At 56.3% G+C, this 14,556-nt stretch overlaps 2 protein-coding genes and 1 long non-coding RNA gene across 9 annotated transcripts in view; 2 read left to right on the top strand and 1 right to left on the bottom strand.

The window, feature by feature from the left end:
- The window catches only part of P2RY6 (pyrimidinergic receptor P2Y6), a 40,485-nt gene extending 35,216 nt beyond the window's left edge, over positions 1-5,269 (top strand). For all 6 annotated transcript variants that reach the window (XM_058687848.1, XM_058687844.1, XM_058687845.1 and 3 more), the window contains one exon: positions 243-5,269. In XM_058687848.1, the coding sequence (XP_058543831.1) occupies positions 277-1,263 (987 nt within the window). In that variant the 5' untranslated portion in view covers positions 243-276 and the 3' untranslated portion in view covers positions 1,264-5,269. The remainder of the gene's footprint in view (positions 1-242) is intronic.
- An 816-nt stretch (positions 5,270-6,085) lies between these two features.
- LOC131487288 (uncharacterized) lies at positions 6,086-9,927 on the bottom strand. Its single transcript, XR_009249697.1, has 2 exons — positions 9,428-9,927; positions 6,086-9,178 (listed from the first exon to the last, which is right to left on the bottom strand). It is a non-coding gene; the product is annotated as an uncharacterized LOC131487288 (long non-coding RNA).
- A 363-nt stretch (positions 9,928-10,290) lies between these two features.
- Positions 10,291-14,556, top strand: part of ARHGEF17 (Rho guanine nucleotide exchange factor 17) — a 58,870-nt gene continuing 54,604 nt past the window's right edge. The window contains exon 1 of one of the 2 annotated variants that reach the window (XM_058687842.1): positions 10,291-14,411. In XM_058687842.1, coding sequence (XP_058543825.1) covers positions 11,199-14,411 — 3,213 coding nt within the window. In that variant the 5' untranslated portion in view covers positions 10,291-11,198. The remainder of the gene's footprint in view (positions 14,412-14,556) is intronic. The other variant, XM_058687841.1, reaches the window with a different exon arrangement.

Genomic DNA, 14,556 nt, shown 5'->3' with positions numbered 1-14,556 from the left:
CAAATAGAAGTTCACCAGGAAGGTTGGTGGGAAATGAATATTATAGAAAGTGAGTTGGGTTTTTCCCAAGCTTGAGCTTTATTGTATCCCAGGTTTCCTTAAAGTGAAGGCAGCGTGCGGTCTCCGTGGGGTAGTGAGTATCATAGATGGTTCAGGTGGAGATCAGGGCCCAGAGAGGGACAGGGGGCCTGCCGGACGGTCAGTGAGTGTGGTTACTGACAGGTTTTGTGTTGCTTCCCTAGCCTCTGTGGATGCGGGAAGCATAATCGGGCAGCCATGGAGTGGGACAACGGGACAGGACAGGCCCCGGGCTCACCGCCCACCACCTGTGTCTACCAAGAGAACTTCAAGAGACTGCTACTGCCACCTGTGTACTCAGTGGTGCTGGCGGCCGGCCTGCCACTGAACGCCTGTGTCATCGCCCAGATCGGCACATCCCGCCGGGCCCTGACCCGCACGGCCGTGTACACCCTGAACCTGGCCCTGGCTGACCTGCTCTACGCCTGCTCCCTGCCCCTGCTCATCTACAACTATGCCCAAGGTGACCACTGGCCCTTTGGCGACCTCGCCTGCCGCCTGGTCCGCTTCCTGTTTTACGCCAACCTACACGGCAGCATCCTCTTCCTCACCTGCATCAGTTTCCAGCGCTACCTGGGCATCTGCCACCCACTGGCCCCCTGGCACAAGCGTGGGGGCCGCCGTGCCGCCTGGGTAGTGTGTGGGGCCGTGTGGCTGGCTGTGGCGACCCAGTGTCTGCCCACAGCCCTCTTTGCTGCCACAGGCGTCCAGCGTAACCGCACCGTCTGCTACGACCTGAGCCCGCCTGCCCTGGCCTCCCACTATATGCCCTACGGCATGGCCCTCACGGTCATCGGCTTTCTGCTGCCCTTTGCGGCCCTGCTGGCCTGCTACTGCCGCCTGGCCTACCATCTGTGCCGCCAGGACGGCCCCGCAGGGCCAGTGGCCCGGGAACGGCGTGGCAAGGCAGCCCGCATGGCGGTGGTGGTGGCAGCCGCCTTTGCCGTCAGCTTCCTGCCCTTCCACGTCACCAAGACAGCCTACCTGGCGGTGCGCTCTACATCTGGGGTCCCCTGCCCTGTGCTGGAGGCCTTTGCAGCTGCCTACAAAGTCACACGGCCCTTTGCCAGTGCCAACAGCGTGCTGGATCCCATTCTCTTCTACTTCACTCAGAAGAAGTTCCGCCGGAGGCCACATGAGCTGCTGCAGAAACTCACGGCCAAGTGGCAGCGACGGGGTCCCTGAGCCCACCGGGGACAAGGACACCTGGGGCCGTGGCGCCAGAAGCCCCACCAACCCCAAACTGTGCAGAGAATTAGAGCTTAGCTCAGCTGGGCATGGAGTGAGGTCACCCCACAGACTCCAAAATCTCAATCAATGACTATTTATTGAGCTCTTTCTCTGGACCGGGCCGTGTGGGCACAGAGAGACAAGCTCGGACCTGGCTCTCCAGAAGGTCCCAGTCAGCCCTGGAGAGGCAGGGAAACCATGTTAAGCTGCTCACAAAAATGGCGTGTGACATGCACTGTAATTGAGGAGCATGCCGAATGTTTTGGAGTCACCAATAAAGGGAGTGAGGGAAGATGGGAGGAGGAAGTGAGGGCTTCTGGAAAGGGGCATTTGAGCTGGATTTTGAGGGATGAATATGAGCTCTCTGGAGCTCTCTGGAGGTATGTGATGTTCCATTCATTCAGCAAAACTTTACCTACACCTTGTGCTTGGGCCTGGGTTGATTCCGGGGCCCCAGGAGAACAAGTCCCAGCTCTGCCCCATATAGGCTCCCAACTACTGGATATACTGACATTTGACAAAGTGACGTCAAGACTGTGACAGAGGGAAGCATGGCTGGCGGGGAGGGGTGAACAGAGGATACCCGTGATCCAGTCCAAGGAGTCAGGAAAGATTTCTCAGGGCGGGGCTGGGGGGCATCTGAACCAGATGTTGAAGGCTGAGTGGCAGGTCAGCAAATGGAAGTGGGGAGCGTGTTCACCCAGCCTGGGATGGCCCTAATCTAGACTCTGCGCTGGAGGAGATGGGTAGAGAGCTGGAGTGGGGGGCAGGCATATGGTCTGCTGTGTGTGAAAGTTGAGAAAACAAAATCTGTCCCATGGCCACCCTTCAGGCTGTGGGGGCTGAGCAGAGGGAAGAATCAGGGAGCACTTCTTCAAAGAGTGGAGCTTAAGCCAGGGAGGAATCCAAAAGACAGAGAGAAGGAGGCTGCTCCTGCTGGAAGGCACTGGGTGCATAAAACCCAGAGGCAGAGACCTGTTGAATCTGGCTGCAAATCAATAGTGAGTTTCAGTTAAGTCCAAGAGGGGATGGAGTGGGTGGGACCAGAGCATTGAATGCCAGGAAGAGCCCCAGACCCCACCTCTCCTCCACCTATCTCTTCGCATGGGCCTCTTTCAGCCTCAGGGTATCCTGGGTGCCTGAGGAACCCTCCACCAGGCCCTCCCCCCCAAGTGAAGGGAAATAGCCCTTCAATATTGCTTCATTTTAGAAGGAGAAGTCAACTTGAAGAGACTCAGGGCCATGCCAGGGCTACCAGGAGGCTGCCACATGGAGGTGCAGAAGTCCTGTGGCCAGTCTCAAGACAGACTGTTCCATGGGTTCTGCTCCTGCCCTCTCACCTTCATCATTCTGGCCTGTGGGTGCCTGGGAGGCTGCTGGAGGCCATCTCACAGGGGCATCTCAAACACAGACCTGAGCCTTCAAAAGCTTTGGCAAGGCATCTTCACTGAAGGTCTCTGAGAAGACAGCCAAGGGATTCTGCCACATAAGGCCTCTTTACCTGCTCTCCCCACCCACCCCTCCTTTCGGCCCCACCCACACAGCTCCTCACCCTCTCTGCTCCTTTTCCTCATATCTCCACACACACCCCCACCGGACTCCCCCTCACTTCTCCTCCATTCCTTATTCCTTCCTCCCAGGTCCCAGCTTTCCACCTGTAGAACAATTTCACCTGCCCTTGGCTGCTCAGACCCTGTACCCGAACCAGCCTTGACAAAGAGTCTACCTTCTTAGAGGGTAGAGCCGAGAGAGGGCAGGGCATAGGGACAGGGCAGGGAGGGGAAGGACTGCATAGCTTACTCAGCATTTTTCTTTTAGCCCTGTCTAATCTCCAAGGCTGTTGGGCAATGGGGGCATTCAGAGAAGGGCTCTGTGGGAGTTAAACCCCATAGTAATGTTGGAAGTGTGCTTGCAGCTGTCTGAGGAAGTGGGAAAACCGGGCCCAAACCATCTTGGGAACCCATCAAAAGTGCCCTTGCTGAAGAGGTTGATGATAATTTGGACAGAAGGGACTTTGATTCTTTGGGTCACAGGGAAGAGATGTGAGGAAATGTCAGAAGGTGTATATTCCCAACACAGTGCAATGTCCTGCCAAGTAGTACAGATGATGCTTGCCTTGCATCTTGTTGAGAGTCTGAGATGAGACTCTTCAGTTGCCTGTCATGGGGGAGTAGGGCAGCAGGAGAGCGGAAGGCAGAGGGCCTCTGCCACAGTGCCCAGAGCATCCCAGATGACTGTCCTAGCAGACTGCCGAGAATGGCGACCCTTTCTCTGGTTACTTTTCCAAGAGTGAACATTGTGGGCCACAGGTAAATTCCATTTCCAGCATCCCTTCGCAAGGCAGAACAGCATAAAGGGTGGAAACTGCAGACCCAGCTCAACCTGAGCATGTATCTTGGCTCTACCACTTACTAGTTATGTTACTCTGGGCAAGTTATGTAGCCTCTTTGTACCGTAACTTCCCAAGCTATAAAATGGGAATGATGATGCTATGTGTCTTGCAAAGTGGTTGTGAGGATTAATACGTGCAAAGCACCCAGAGTAATGCCGAAACACAGTAAGCATGCAATGAGTGTTGCTATTGTAATGACTTTGCCTTTTGTGCACGCAAGTTCCTCCAGTCTCTCTCTCTAGGAATTTGCCTAGGAAGTTTCTAAACAAGGGGCTCTGAGCAAGGGATTTCTCCTTCCTTCACCTGGGGAGGCAGCTGGTCTTTTAAGAAAAAAAACTTCACACGCTTTTTTTTTCCCCTTCAGAACAAGGGTCATAATCCATGAGCCCCATCTATCTACTCCTACAAGAAGGAAAAACCATTTATTAATGCCAGTACGAGAGACTCCCGAGTGCCATTTGGGGAGCTTGAATTTCCCCCCTTCTTCCTCCCTCCTTTTGTCCCCATCCCCTAATCTCTCTCCTCACTTTAACCCAGAGCACACCCGGGGATAGGGGCTTCAGCTGGGGATGTCTGCTCACTGGGGTAAAGACAGAGGAGACACGGACGAAGGTGTGGAGGTAGAGTGTGGTGAGGGGTGGGGGAGCATGTGGGTTCATAGGGGTCCAAGGTGATGCTCTGGGCTTGAGGAAGATTTCCTGGGGTGCAGCAGTGCAGCTGGGGCTTGAAGGATGGCCATAATTAGACTGAAGAAGAGAGGGCAAGTTTGTTCTGGTGCAGGGAACAGCACAGCCTAAGGTGTAGAGGCTGTTGGAGGAAAGATAGCAAGAGATTAGGCTGGAGAGTTGGCAGGGCCTGAGAGTGAAAGGCTTGGTGCCAGCCCAGGGGAGCACCGGGGAGCCACAACAATGACAGCAGTGGCCATTTGTTGGGCTCTGCAGGTCCTGGGCACATGCAGTGTGCTGTACATACGTTTTCTCATTTAATCCTTACAATACCTCCAATTACAGATGGGGATACTGAGGCCCAGATGTGAGAATTGACCTGTGAAGGTCACACAGTCTTTCTCTAACCCAGATACTAGATGCCCCCCTTGCCTTACTCGACCTGCCTCGCTTCCCTTTCCTTTTATTACGTGTCTTTCAAGTGCCCACCTGCCTCAGCCAGTGCCAGTAACTGGGGATCCCCCTAGGAAGTTGTAACAGAGCCGGCTAAGTGCCAACTGCAGTATTAACTCTCCTTTAATTGGGCACAAGTTCTCCTAGGATGAAAACTTCATTTCCCAGCCTTACTTGCAGCTGGGTATGACCAGGTATCTTAATCCTGGGCAGTGGGATATAAGCAAAGTGGCCTACAGCAGTTTAACACAGGAAGGGGATGAAGGTCTTTAAAAGATAGGTGGGGTCTGTCCTTTGCCTCCCCTCCCTTCTTGCTGCTTACAATGGGGGCCTCACAGCTGGGGCACCATCTTGGACCATGAGAAACAGCTTGGGTTTCTGACCATTCCGGTTTGGGGCCACCGAATTTGGACTTTTGCACAAGAGGGAAATAAATGTCTATCTTTTTTAAGCCACGAGTTTTTCAGGCCTTTGTTACCACAGCCAAAACAAGTCCCTCTACTTCGCTCCTATCCTGAGATGGTGGACCTAGAGGGAGGCCAGGCAGTGTCCTGGACTGGGGTGGGGGCAGGGTCCAGCTTGATAACAAGGCCTCAACCTGGGTGGGAGCTAGGACTCAGCAGGGTCTGGAGATACCCAGGAAGGCTTCTTAGAGAATTGCAAAACTTGGGGAGTGGTCATGGTGCTTTCGGCTTGAGGCCTGAGGCCGAGGGGGTAGATGGGTTTCCTGAGGGACAGAGTAGGAAGGGAGGGTCTGGAGAGAACCCTGGGAACTTCATTAGGGGGCTGGGCAGGAGGAGGAGCCAGAGAGGTGAAAGGTCAAAGCCTAGGGGTTTCTGAATGATGGTGGCAGTGGAGGTGTTTGAATGAGGGAGTAGCAGGCAGGGAGGAAGTGGAGGTGATGGGTGGAGAAGAAAAGAGAGAAGAAGCCTCCCAGGGAGGCCTGGTCCAGGGAAGGCACTTCATGACAGGAGGCATATGAGTTGGCTGTTGTAGGTTGAGTACAGGGGCAGGGCCAAAGATGGAAGAGCCAGAGAATCAGGAACCAGGGCTTGTCCTTTCTAATGTGGAAAAGCCCAGGGGCACTGGATCTGTCCTAGGAATAGATGCAGCTTGCTCCTCCCTCCTTCATTCATTCTTCCACACACATTCTCTATACTCCTCCAAGATGGCGATGGGAACACAGAGGCAGCTCTGACCCAGACCCTATCCTCAGAAAGAACCTGGGGGTGAGAGTAGGGGTGCAGACAAGGAAACCGGCAGTTCATCCAGTAAACAACATTTATTGAGCACCTACTATGAGCCAGGCATCATGCTGAGCCGTGGGTCCCTACCCTGAGCGAGCTTCTCGTCTGATGAAACAGAAAGGCAATAATGAAATAAATATATACCCTGGATCATTACAGCTGGGAGGAGAGCTCAGAAGAACATAACAAGGGCTAAGGCCTCACTGGGGAGACTATAAGCTCATGTAATGGTCAGGAGCTGAAAGATGATGGGGACCAGGGGTTTTGTGACTCAGCTTAAGGGGCAGAGGTTTCTTAGCTGAGGCCCAGTGGTCTCAGAAGGTATCAGCTCAGTGCAAAAGGGCTGTTATTGACTCTGTGACTCTAAACAAGCCCATTAACTTCTCTAAGTTTCTGTTTCCTTACGTATAAAACAATGATAATACTACCAGCCCTCCCTAAGCCACCCTATTGAGCATGGAAAAGTTAGAGCAGAATTTTCATAAAGTACAAAAAAGTATAATAACCCAATAGAAGAGGCACAAACTGGCATTTCACGTAAAAGGAAACACAGATAATAAAATAAAAACACAGAGAGAGATATTCGGTCCTAGCTTGACAATGCCTCCTGGATGTCGAGTAGTCACATGGCCTGTTACCCTGAGCTCTCCTGCGCATGTGCACCTGGAGTCATGCACAATGCTCAGAGCAGCACTATTTGCAAGAGCAAACACCTGCAAACACTCAAATATCCGTCCATGAGAGAGTGGATGAATAATACACCATGTTATATTCACACAATGGAATATTACACGCAGCCAGAATGCACTACATGGATGTGTGACGATATGGATAAACCTAAGCAGTATAATATTAAGTACAAAGTAATCTCAAAAAATTACACAGAGCAAGATGCCCTTTTGTAACAACTAAAATGAAAATATATACTTTGAAGGAATACACAGATGCAACAAAACTACACAAAAAGGAAAGCAAAGGAATGCTGAACACAGAAGGTAATGGTTATTATTCGGCGTGGTATGACAGCAGGAGAATGGGTGGTAGGGAACCTATATGATGAGATGTAGGACATTATTGAGGTCCTAGTTGTTTTGTGGTGGGAGCCAATTAAAGAAGTGGTGAGAATGTGTCATGAACTAAAGGTTATAAATAATCCAATACTGTCTACTTGAGGTCTAACTATACAGGAAAGGGGACAATCTCAGGTCATTTCTAATTGACTTGGGAATGGACTCAGGAGTCAGATTCCCCCTAAGACAGTTCCTTCCTGGAGGTTATTGCTTCTTCTTTTTCTTTCTTTCTCTCTCTCTCTCTCTCTCTCTCTCTTTTTTTATGTTTATTTTTGAAAAAGACACAGAGAGAGAGACGAACAGGGGAGTGGGGGAAGGGGAAAGGAGAGAGAGGGAGACAGAGGATCAAAAGCAGGCTCCACAGCGACAGCAGAGAGCCCAATATGGGGCTCGAACCCATGAACAGTGAGATCATGGCCTGAGCCTAAGGCAGACGCTTAACCAACTGAGCCACCCAGGTGGCCCCTGGAGGGCATTTCTTCTTGAGGTCCTCTCACTCCTTATCTTTCTCCCTCTTAAGTACCCAAGGGCCATCACTGGCCATGACTGTGACCATCACAACCTTCCTATCTTGATTTCTTCAAGGGTTTTATAGCCCCGATCTTGCTGGGCACCATGACTTATGGGTAGATGGGTTAATGTTTTCATTCTCCTTTCATAGGTGAGGGGCTTGAGGCCCAGAGGAAGGGAGTGACTTGCTGAGGGTCATCTGGCACATTTGTGAGGGTGCCTGCATTGGGCCCAGTTCTAGACTCCCAGAAATGTTCCCCTCTCCACCCTGGTGCCCAGTGTTCCCAGCAACCTCCTAGATGAGTCTTTGAAGGGCTAAAAACACCCAGGCACCCTCTGTACCTGGAAGATGACTTTGTCTCATCATGAATCAGAAGGTACTGAGGCTAGGAGGATTCGTGAGGTGCTGGAAGCAGCCAAGTCACTCTCTGACTGGGTGAGTGTGCCACTGGGTGGTGGCCCAGCCTAGATCCTTAAACACCCTCCTCACCCCTCACCAAGGGGATTCCTGATCCAAAGGCCTCAGTCAGCCTACCTCAAGGCCAAGCTTCAGGATGCTGAGGTGACCTGAGTCTCTGCATCTCTCCATCAGTTTGCCCATCTGTGATATGGGAATATAAACTTCTATTCCAGAAGTGATGTGAAGACAAAATATGACAGGATGTGAAAAAGTTTGGCAAAGTACAAATTTCAGATGGTAGGGACCATTGTTTTTGGAGGAGAGCAGTGTCTGTCAGGATGAGGGTCTCCCCCACCATAACAAAACTTTCCCCAAAGAGTAGAAAAGTATTTCAGAGGAAACAAGAATTTGACTTCAAATAGAGTCAGAGAGGCACTCTTGGGGATCTCTAGACCCACTCCTCACTTTTCAGATGAGGCAGCTGAGGCCCAGAAAAGTGTAAGCATATATCCAAAGTCACACAGCAAGGCAAGGGTAGAGAGGCACTAGGCCAGGCAGGATTCTCTTCCTTGCCATCAGTTCCCCAGTGAAGGACAGAGGTCCTTTTGAGGCAGAGCTGAGACAAGGCTGAGGTGAGGAACTTATAGGAGGCTAGTCTCAACTCAGAGAGGAAGAGCATCCTCCCTACAGAGATTTCCCTCAACCGAGTCAATCCCTGACTGCCATCCTGCTCTATGCCCCTCCTTGCACCTCTCATCTGGGCCAGGGCCTCCTGCTTCTAGGGCCTGCCAGCCTAGTCAGACCCAGCCCTCTTTTGCTGAGGAGAGCATGAGTCAGACCAGACTATCCTCTGTTCCTGGGGCAGGTGAGCCCAGGCCCGAGAAGGAGGAAGAGACTGCCGGGGGCTCAAGGAGAGAGAACCCTCCTCTTTATCAGGGATCTGGGACCGGTGAAGACTGGAGGAGCATGGCATTTAAAGCTCCTCAAATCTGAATTTGAGTCATACCAGGCACTGCCATTTCCTGACTTTGACAGTGGTCAAAATTACATCTCCTTCATGACCAATAGAGAGGAAATATTTTCTCCCTCCAGGGTGGTTCGAGGATTAAATAAAAAGAATGAAATAGGGGCGCCTGGGTGGCTCAGTCGGTTAAGCGTCCGACTTCAGCTCAGGTCACGATCTCCCGATCCGCGAGTTCGAGCCCCCCCCCCCCCCCCCCCCCCCCCCCACTTCGGGCTCTGGGCTGATGGCTCCGAGCCTGGAGCTTGCTTCCGATTCTGTGTCTTCCTCTCTCTCTGCCCCTCCCCCGTTCATGCTGTGTCTCTCTCTGTCTCAAAAATAAACGTTAAAAAAAATTTAAAAAAAAATGAAATCATATTACCCATACATCCAACAATAACCCATGTTATTGTTTATGAACAAATAAACTCTCATTTGTTCATTCAAATGTTGAGGAGCTTCCTTGCATTTTAAGCTGGGCCCTGAGGATGAATGGCACATAGCAGAAGCAGGCGGGGGTGGGGAAGACCCCAGTACCCAGTACAATGAGAGACTTGCCGGACAAGGGCGGAGGTGGAAGGGGAGCTCAAGGGTTGGATCAGCTTGAAGCAGGAGAGGCGACCCACACCCTCTGTTAGGAGGGCGGAGGGCCACAGGTAGTCGTGTTCGTTTGGCAGTGGCAAGTCAAGGGCGTTTCCGTTGAAACTCCTTTTGCGTGTGAAGCAGAAGGGACTTTGCGAAGGGACTAGGTTTGAAACGGCTGAAGGGATTAGGAAAGGACTGAAAAGAAGTAAAGGAAATGAAGTCTTCCAAACTCCCATTTTTGGTGATGGGTACCGCTTTACCTTTACCTGTCCTGTACTTTGTTGGGGGGGGGGGGGGAGGGGGAAAAGGGAGAATCCGACCGGTAGAGGGCGTAAGAGCCACGTATCACGGAGCTCAAGAGGAGGGGGCGGGGCACAGGGCGGAGCAGCGAGGACAGGGGCCTCTGAGACGGCGGGGGCAGGTGGAGGGCCGTGCCTAGGGGTGGGCAGCTGGAAACGTGAGGGGGATGGGGGCGTGGCCACAGAGGGTGGGGCACCTGGAGCGGCGTGGGAGGGTCAGAGCTGGACTGGCAGCAGAGGTAAGAGGGGCGGGGCGTTTGGGGGCAAGGGAGGCTGGACGGGCTCTCTGGGAGAGTGGGATTCACAGAGAAGGGCCCGGTGGGGGGCGTGGCCTGGGCGGGGTGAGGGGTGGGGCGGGCAGCGGCTAGCGCCCAGGTCTCCTGTGGCGCCTACTGCTCCCCCTGGCGGCGAGTCCCGCCCCCTTCCACCTGGAAGAGTTTCTGGGTGTACCTGAATGTCGGTGTGTACCAGTTTATGGGTCGGAAGTTGCCATGTTGGGGTTTCTTTGAGCAGAAGATGTTACCACACAAAAGCGTCTGAACCGCAGTGGGGGCGCAGCCCCAGCTGTATGTCAGAGGATCTGACCACACTGAGAGCTTTCGCGTGCCGGAGGGAGTCCTTGGCGGGGCAGTTCGGCCTGCTGGGTTCCAGAGGGGCTCCTCTAGAGGGTTACTTCGGTCTGCAAGTGCTCAAGCAGTCTTCTCTTTCAGCTCCTCCCCGATTCCCTCCCCCCTAACTCCCGATTCCTAGCCTCGCGCGCGACCGGAGCCCACCCCCTCTTTTGGGCGCGAGGCCCCGCCTCCCGCCCCCTTTCCTCAGCCACAAAGTTTATTTGCAACAAAAGGGAGCGAGGAGCTAGCAGCCAAGAGGGAGGGAGCGGGAGCCGGAGCGGGAGCGCGAGGGGAGGCAGGCAGGCTGGCTGGCGGGCACGGAGCCGAGGAGCAGAGCACTGGGATCCTGCCCGGACCGGGCCGCGATGCTCCGAATCGCACCGGCCGAGGAGGGGGCCGGTCCTGGGGGTCGGCGCTGAGGCGGGAGGGACCGCGCTGGATGGAACAGATGCCGCCCGCGGCCTCAGAAACTTGAGCCGCAGCAGATAAACCTCTGCTTGGGTCTCTGCGCCCTCTCCCCGCAAACCCCCTCACACTGCTGCTGCAGAACCCAGGCCTTCGGACCCCGGCTGCTGCGCTCCTTTCGCGGCGAGGGCGTGGGGGGGGGGGTTGGCCACGGCTCCCCGAGGCCAGCCCCCCCAGAGTGAGTGCTGCCACCATGGCGGACGGGGCGCCCCGGCCCCCGCTCTATCGCAGCGTCTCGTTCAAGCTGCTCGAACGCTGGAGCGGCGGGCCCGGACCGAGGGAGGAGGCCACGGACACCCCCGGGCTGCGGCGCCGCGCCTCGTGCCGGCCGGCCGCGACCGTCCCGGGCCAGCCCTCCCGGCGCGTGTCCAAACTGGCGTCGGGGCCCCCGGCCGCCCCCGCGCAGCCGCGCCCGCTCCGCAGCCTCTCGCCGTCCGTGCGCCAGCTCTCCCGGCGCTTCGACGCGCCGCGCCTGGACGACGACCACTCAGGGGCCCGAGACGGGGGCGTCTCCCCCGGGGCCGCGGAAGAAGCGGCGGAGGGTGCCGCGCGCGGGGCCTGGCCCAGCGTCACCGAGATGCGCAAGCTCTTCGGAGGCCCTGGCTCCAGGCGGCCCAGTGCTGACTCTGAGGCCTCGGGAACGCCCAGCCCCGACGGTGCCGTGTGGGAGCCTCCGGCTCGGGAGCCCCGGCAGCCACCGACGCCACCTCCTCGGACGTGCTTCCCCCTGGCTGGCCTGCGTTCCGCGCGGCCGCTGCCCGGCCCAGGGACCGAGGGGAGGAGGCAGCGGCAGCAGCAGCAGCAGCAGCAGCAACAGGAGCGGGCGCAGCGTCCGGCGGATGGTTTACATTCTTGGCATAGCTTCTCCCAACCGCAGGCCGGGGCCCGGGCCTCCTGCTCCTGCTCCTCCTCCATCGCCTCCTCCTATCCTGTCAGCCGCAGCCGGGCTGCCAGCTCCAGCGAGGAGGAAGAGGAGGTCCCGCCGCCGCCGCCGCCCGGGGCTCAGAGTCCGGCCTACCACGGAGGCCACTCCTCGGGCAGTGAGGAGGACCAAGACGGTGAGGGTGGCCACCGCTGGGAAGGGAGGCCGGGACCCAGGCCTGGAAGCTCCTTCTTGGATAAGGACTGTAGGCCACACAGTTATGGGTTAAATCTTGGCAGCATGGACTCAGCAGGGGGAGCCAGGAGTCCTGAGCCCTCCAAATCTCCAAGAGCCCCTAGTGAAGAAGGACCCCGGGAGTGGGGTACTGGCTCGCCTCCCTGTGTACCAGGTCCTCAGGAGGGACTCCGGCCCATGTCTGACACTGTGGGGGGAGCTTTCCGCGTGGCCAAGGTGAGCTTTCCCGCATACCTAGCCAGCCCAGCAGGCTCCCGTGGTAGCAGCCGTTATTCCAGCACGGAGACCCTCAAGGATGAGGACCCATGGGCTAGTCGGGGTTCTGGGGGCTGGGGCATGTATCGCTCGCCTAGCTTTGGAGCTGGAGAAGGTCTCCTCCTAAGGCCCCAGCCTCGAACCCGCACCAAGGGACCTGTGGGCACCACGAGGGCATTGCGAGATGGAGGATTGGAGCTGGACAAGAGTCGGCAGCGGAAGTCCCTGTCGAATCCAGATATCGCCTCCGAGACCCTGACGCTGCTTAGTTTCCTTCGCTCAGACCTTTCAGAGCTGAGGGTCCGAAAACCCGGTGGGCGCCCCAATGATCTTGGGAGCAGCCCCTTGGATGGCAGAGACTCACCAGCAGCAAGTGGCCCCTGCGGACAACTTGGGCCCATGCCTGGCCCATCCGCAGCGTCACCTGGCACCCGGCCCACACTCAAAGACTTGACGGCCACTCTGCGGAGGGCAAAGTCTTTTACCTGCTCTGAGAAGCCTGTGGCCCGCCGCCTATCCCGCACCAGTGCCCTGAAGCCCAGCTCCTCGGAGCTCCTGCTGGCAGGCCCAAGTGCCGAGGAGGACCCACTGCCCCTGGTTGTCCAAGATCAGTATGTGCAAGAGGCCCGTCAGGTTTTTGAGAAGATCCAGCGAATGGGTGCCCAGCAGGATGATGGAAGTGATATCCCCCCTGGAAGCCCTGACTGGGTGGGAGACATGACCCAAGGGCAGCGGTCCCAGGAGGAGCTCTCTGGCCCTGAGTCTAGCCTGACAGATGAGGGCATTGGGGCAGACCCTGAGCCTCCTGTTTCAGCTTTTTGCAGCCTGGGTACCACAGGGCTGTGGCGACCCCTTTCTTCATCCTCAGCCCAGACCAACCACCATGGCCCTGGGGCTGAAGATAGTCTGGGAGGGTGGGCCCTAGTGTCCCCTGATACCCCTCCCACACCAGGTGCCCTCCGCCGGAGACGGAAAATCCCACCTTCAGGCCCTGGTGGGACTGAACTGAGCAATGGAGAGGCCGGGGAGGCCTACAGGTCTCTGAGTGACCCAATTCCACAGCGCCACCGGGCTGCCACCTCTGAGGAGCCCTCTGGGTTCTCCGTGGATAGCAACCTTTTGGGCTCACTGAGCCCCAAGACAGGACTTCCAGCGACCCCACCTGTGGATGAGGGCTTGACCAGTGGCCACAGTGACTGGTCTGTGGGCAGTGAAGAGAGCAAGGGTTACCAGGAAGTTATTCAGAGTATTGTTCAGGGGCCTGGTGCCTTGGGGTGTGTGGCAGATGACAGGGTTGCTGGCAAAGCCCCCAAGAAGAAATCTCTGAGTGACCCCAGCCGCCGTGGGGAGCTGGCTGGGCCTGGATTTGAGGGCCCTGGAGGGGAGCCCATCCGAGAAGTTGAACCCATGCTGCCTCCGTCTAGCAGTGAGCCCATTCTTGCAGAGCGGCAGACAGAACCAGAAGAGCCCAGTCCTGCCAGGGGCCGGGCGCAGTCTGAAAGGGCCCTACTCAAGACCCCACCTGCCTCCTCCACGGCCCACCGTGACTTCCACCTTGACCCTAAACTGGCTGATGTTCTGTCCCCACGGCTCATCCGACGTGGTTCCAAGAAACGCCCAGCCCGGAGCAGTCATCAGGAACTACAGAGAGAGGAAGGCAATGAGGACCAGACTAACAGCCTGTCTCGGGCCCGACTGTCCTCCAAACACGTTCGCCACGCGAGTGTGCCCGCCACCTTCACACCTATTGTGGTACCTGAGCCACCGACTTCCGTTGGCCCCCCTGTGGCTGTGCCAGAGCCCATGGGCTTCCCTGCCAGAGCCCACTCCACATTGCAGGCACCATCACTCGAGGATGTCACTAAGCAGTATATGCTGACCCTCCACCCTGGTGAGGTTCCTGCCCCAGTACCGGTGGATATGCCTTGCTTGACCCCTGTTGTACCGCCCTCTGCTGAGGCCAAGTCCCCTGAGGCAGCCAGGGCTCCAGATGAGCCTGTCCCAGCCAGCAAGTGCTGCAGCAAGCCACAGGTGGTGAGTCCTTCGTGGGGGGCTTTAGGGGTGGGGCCAGAGAAGGGCCATACGCACTGACTCACACAGGAGCCTTTTGAGTGTGCTCATTAGGTAGGTGCCCAGGTCTAAGGGGGCTTCTCTGGTCCTGGAAGTGCCCAGATAGTTT

The sequence above is a fragment of the Neofelis nebulosa genome, chromosome 10, assembly GCF_028018385.1.
Source record: "Neofelis nebulosa isolate mNeoNeb1 chromosome 10, mNeoNeb1.pri, whole genome shotgun sequence".
NCBI classification, from domain to species: domain Eukaryota; kingdom Metazoa; phylum Chordata; class Mammalia; order Carnivora; family Felidae; genus Neofelis; species Neofelis nebulosa.
Note: the sequence above shows the minus strand (reverse complement) of the source record. Positions and strands in the feature narration are given on the sequence as shown.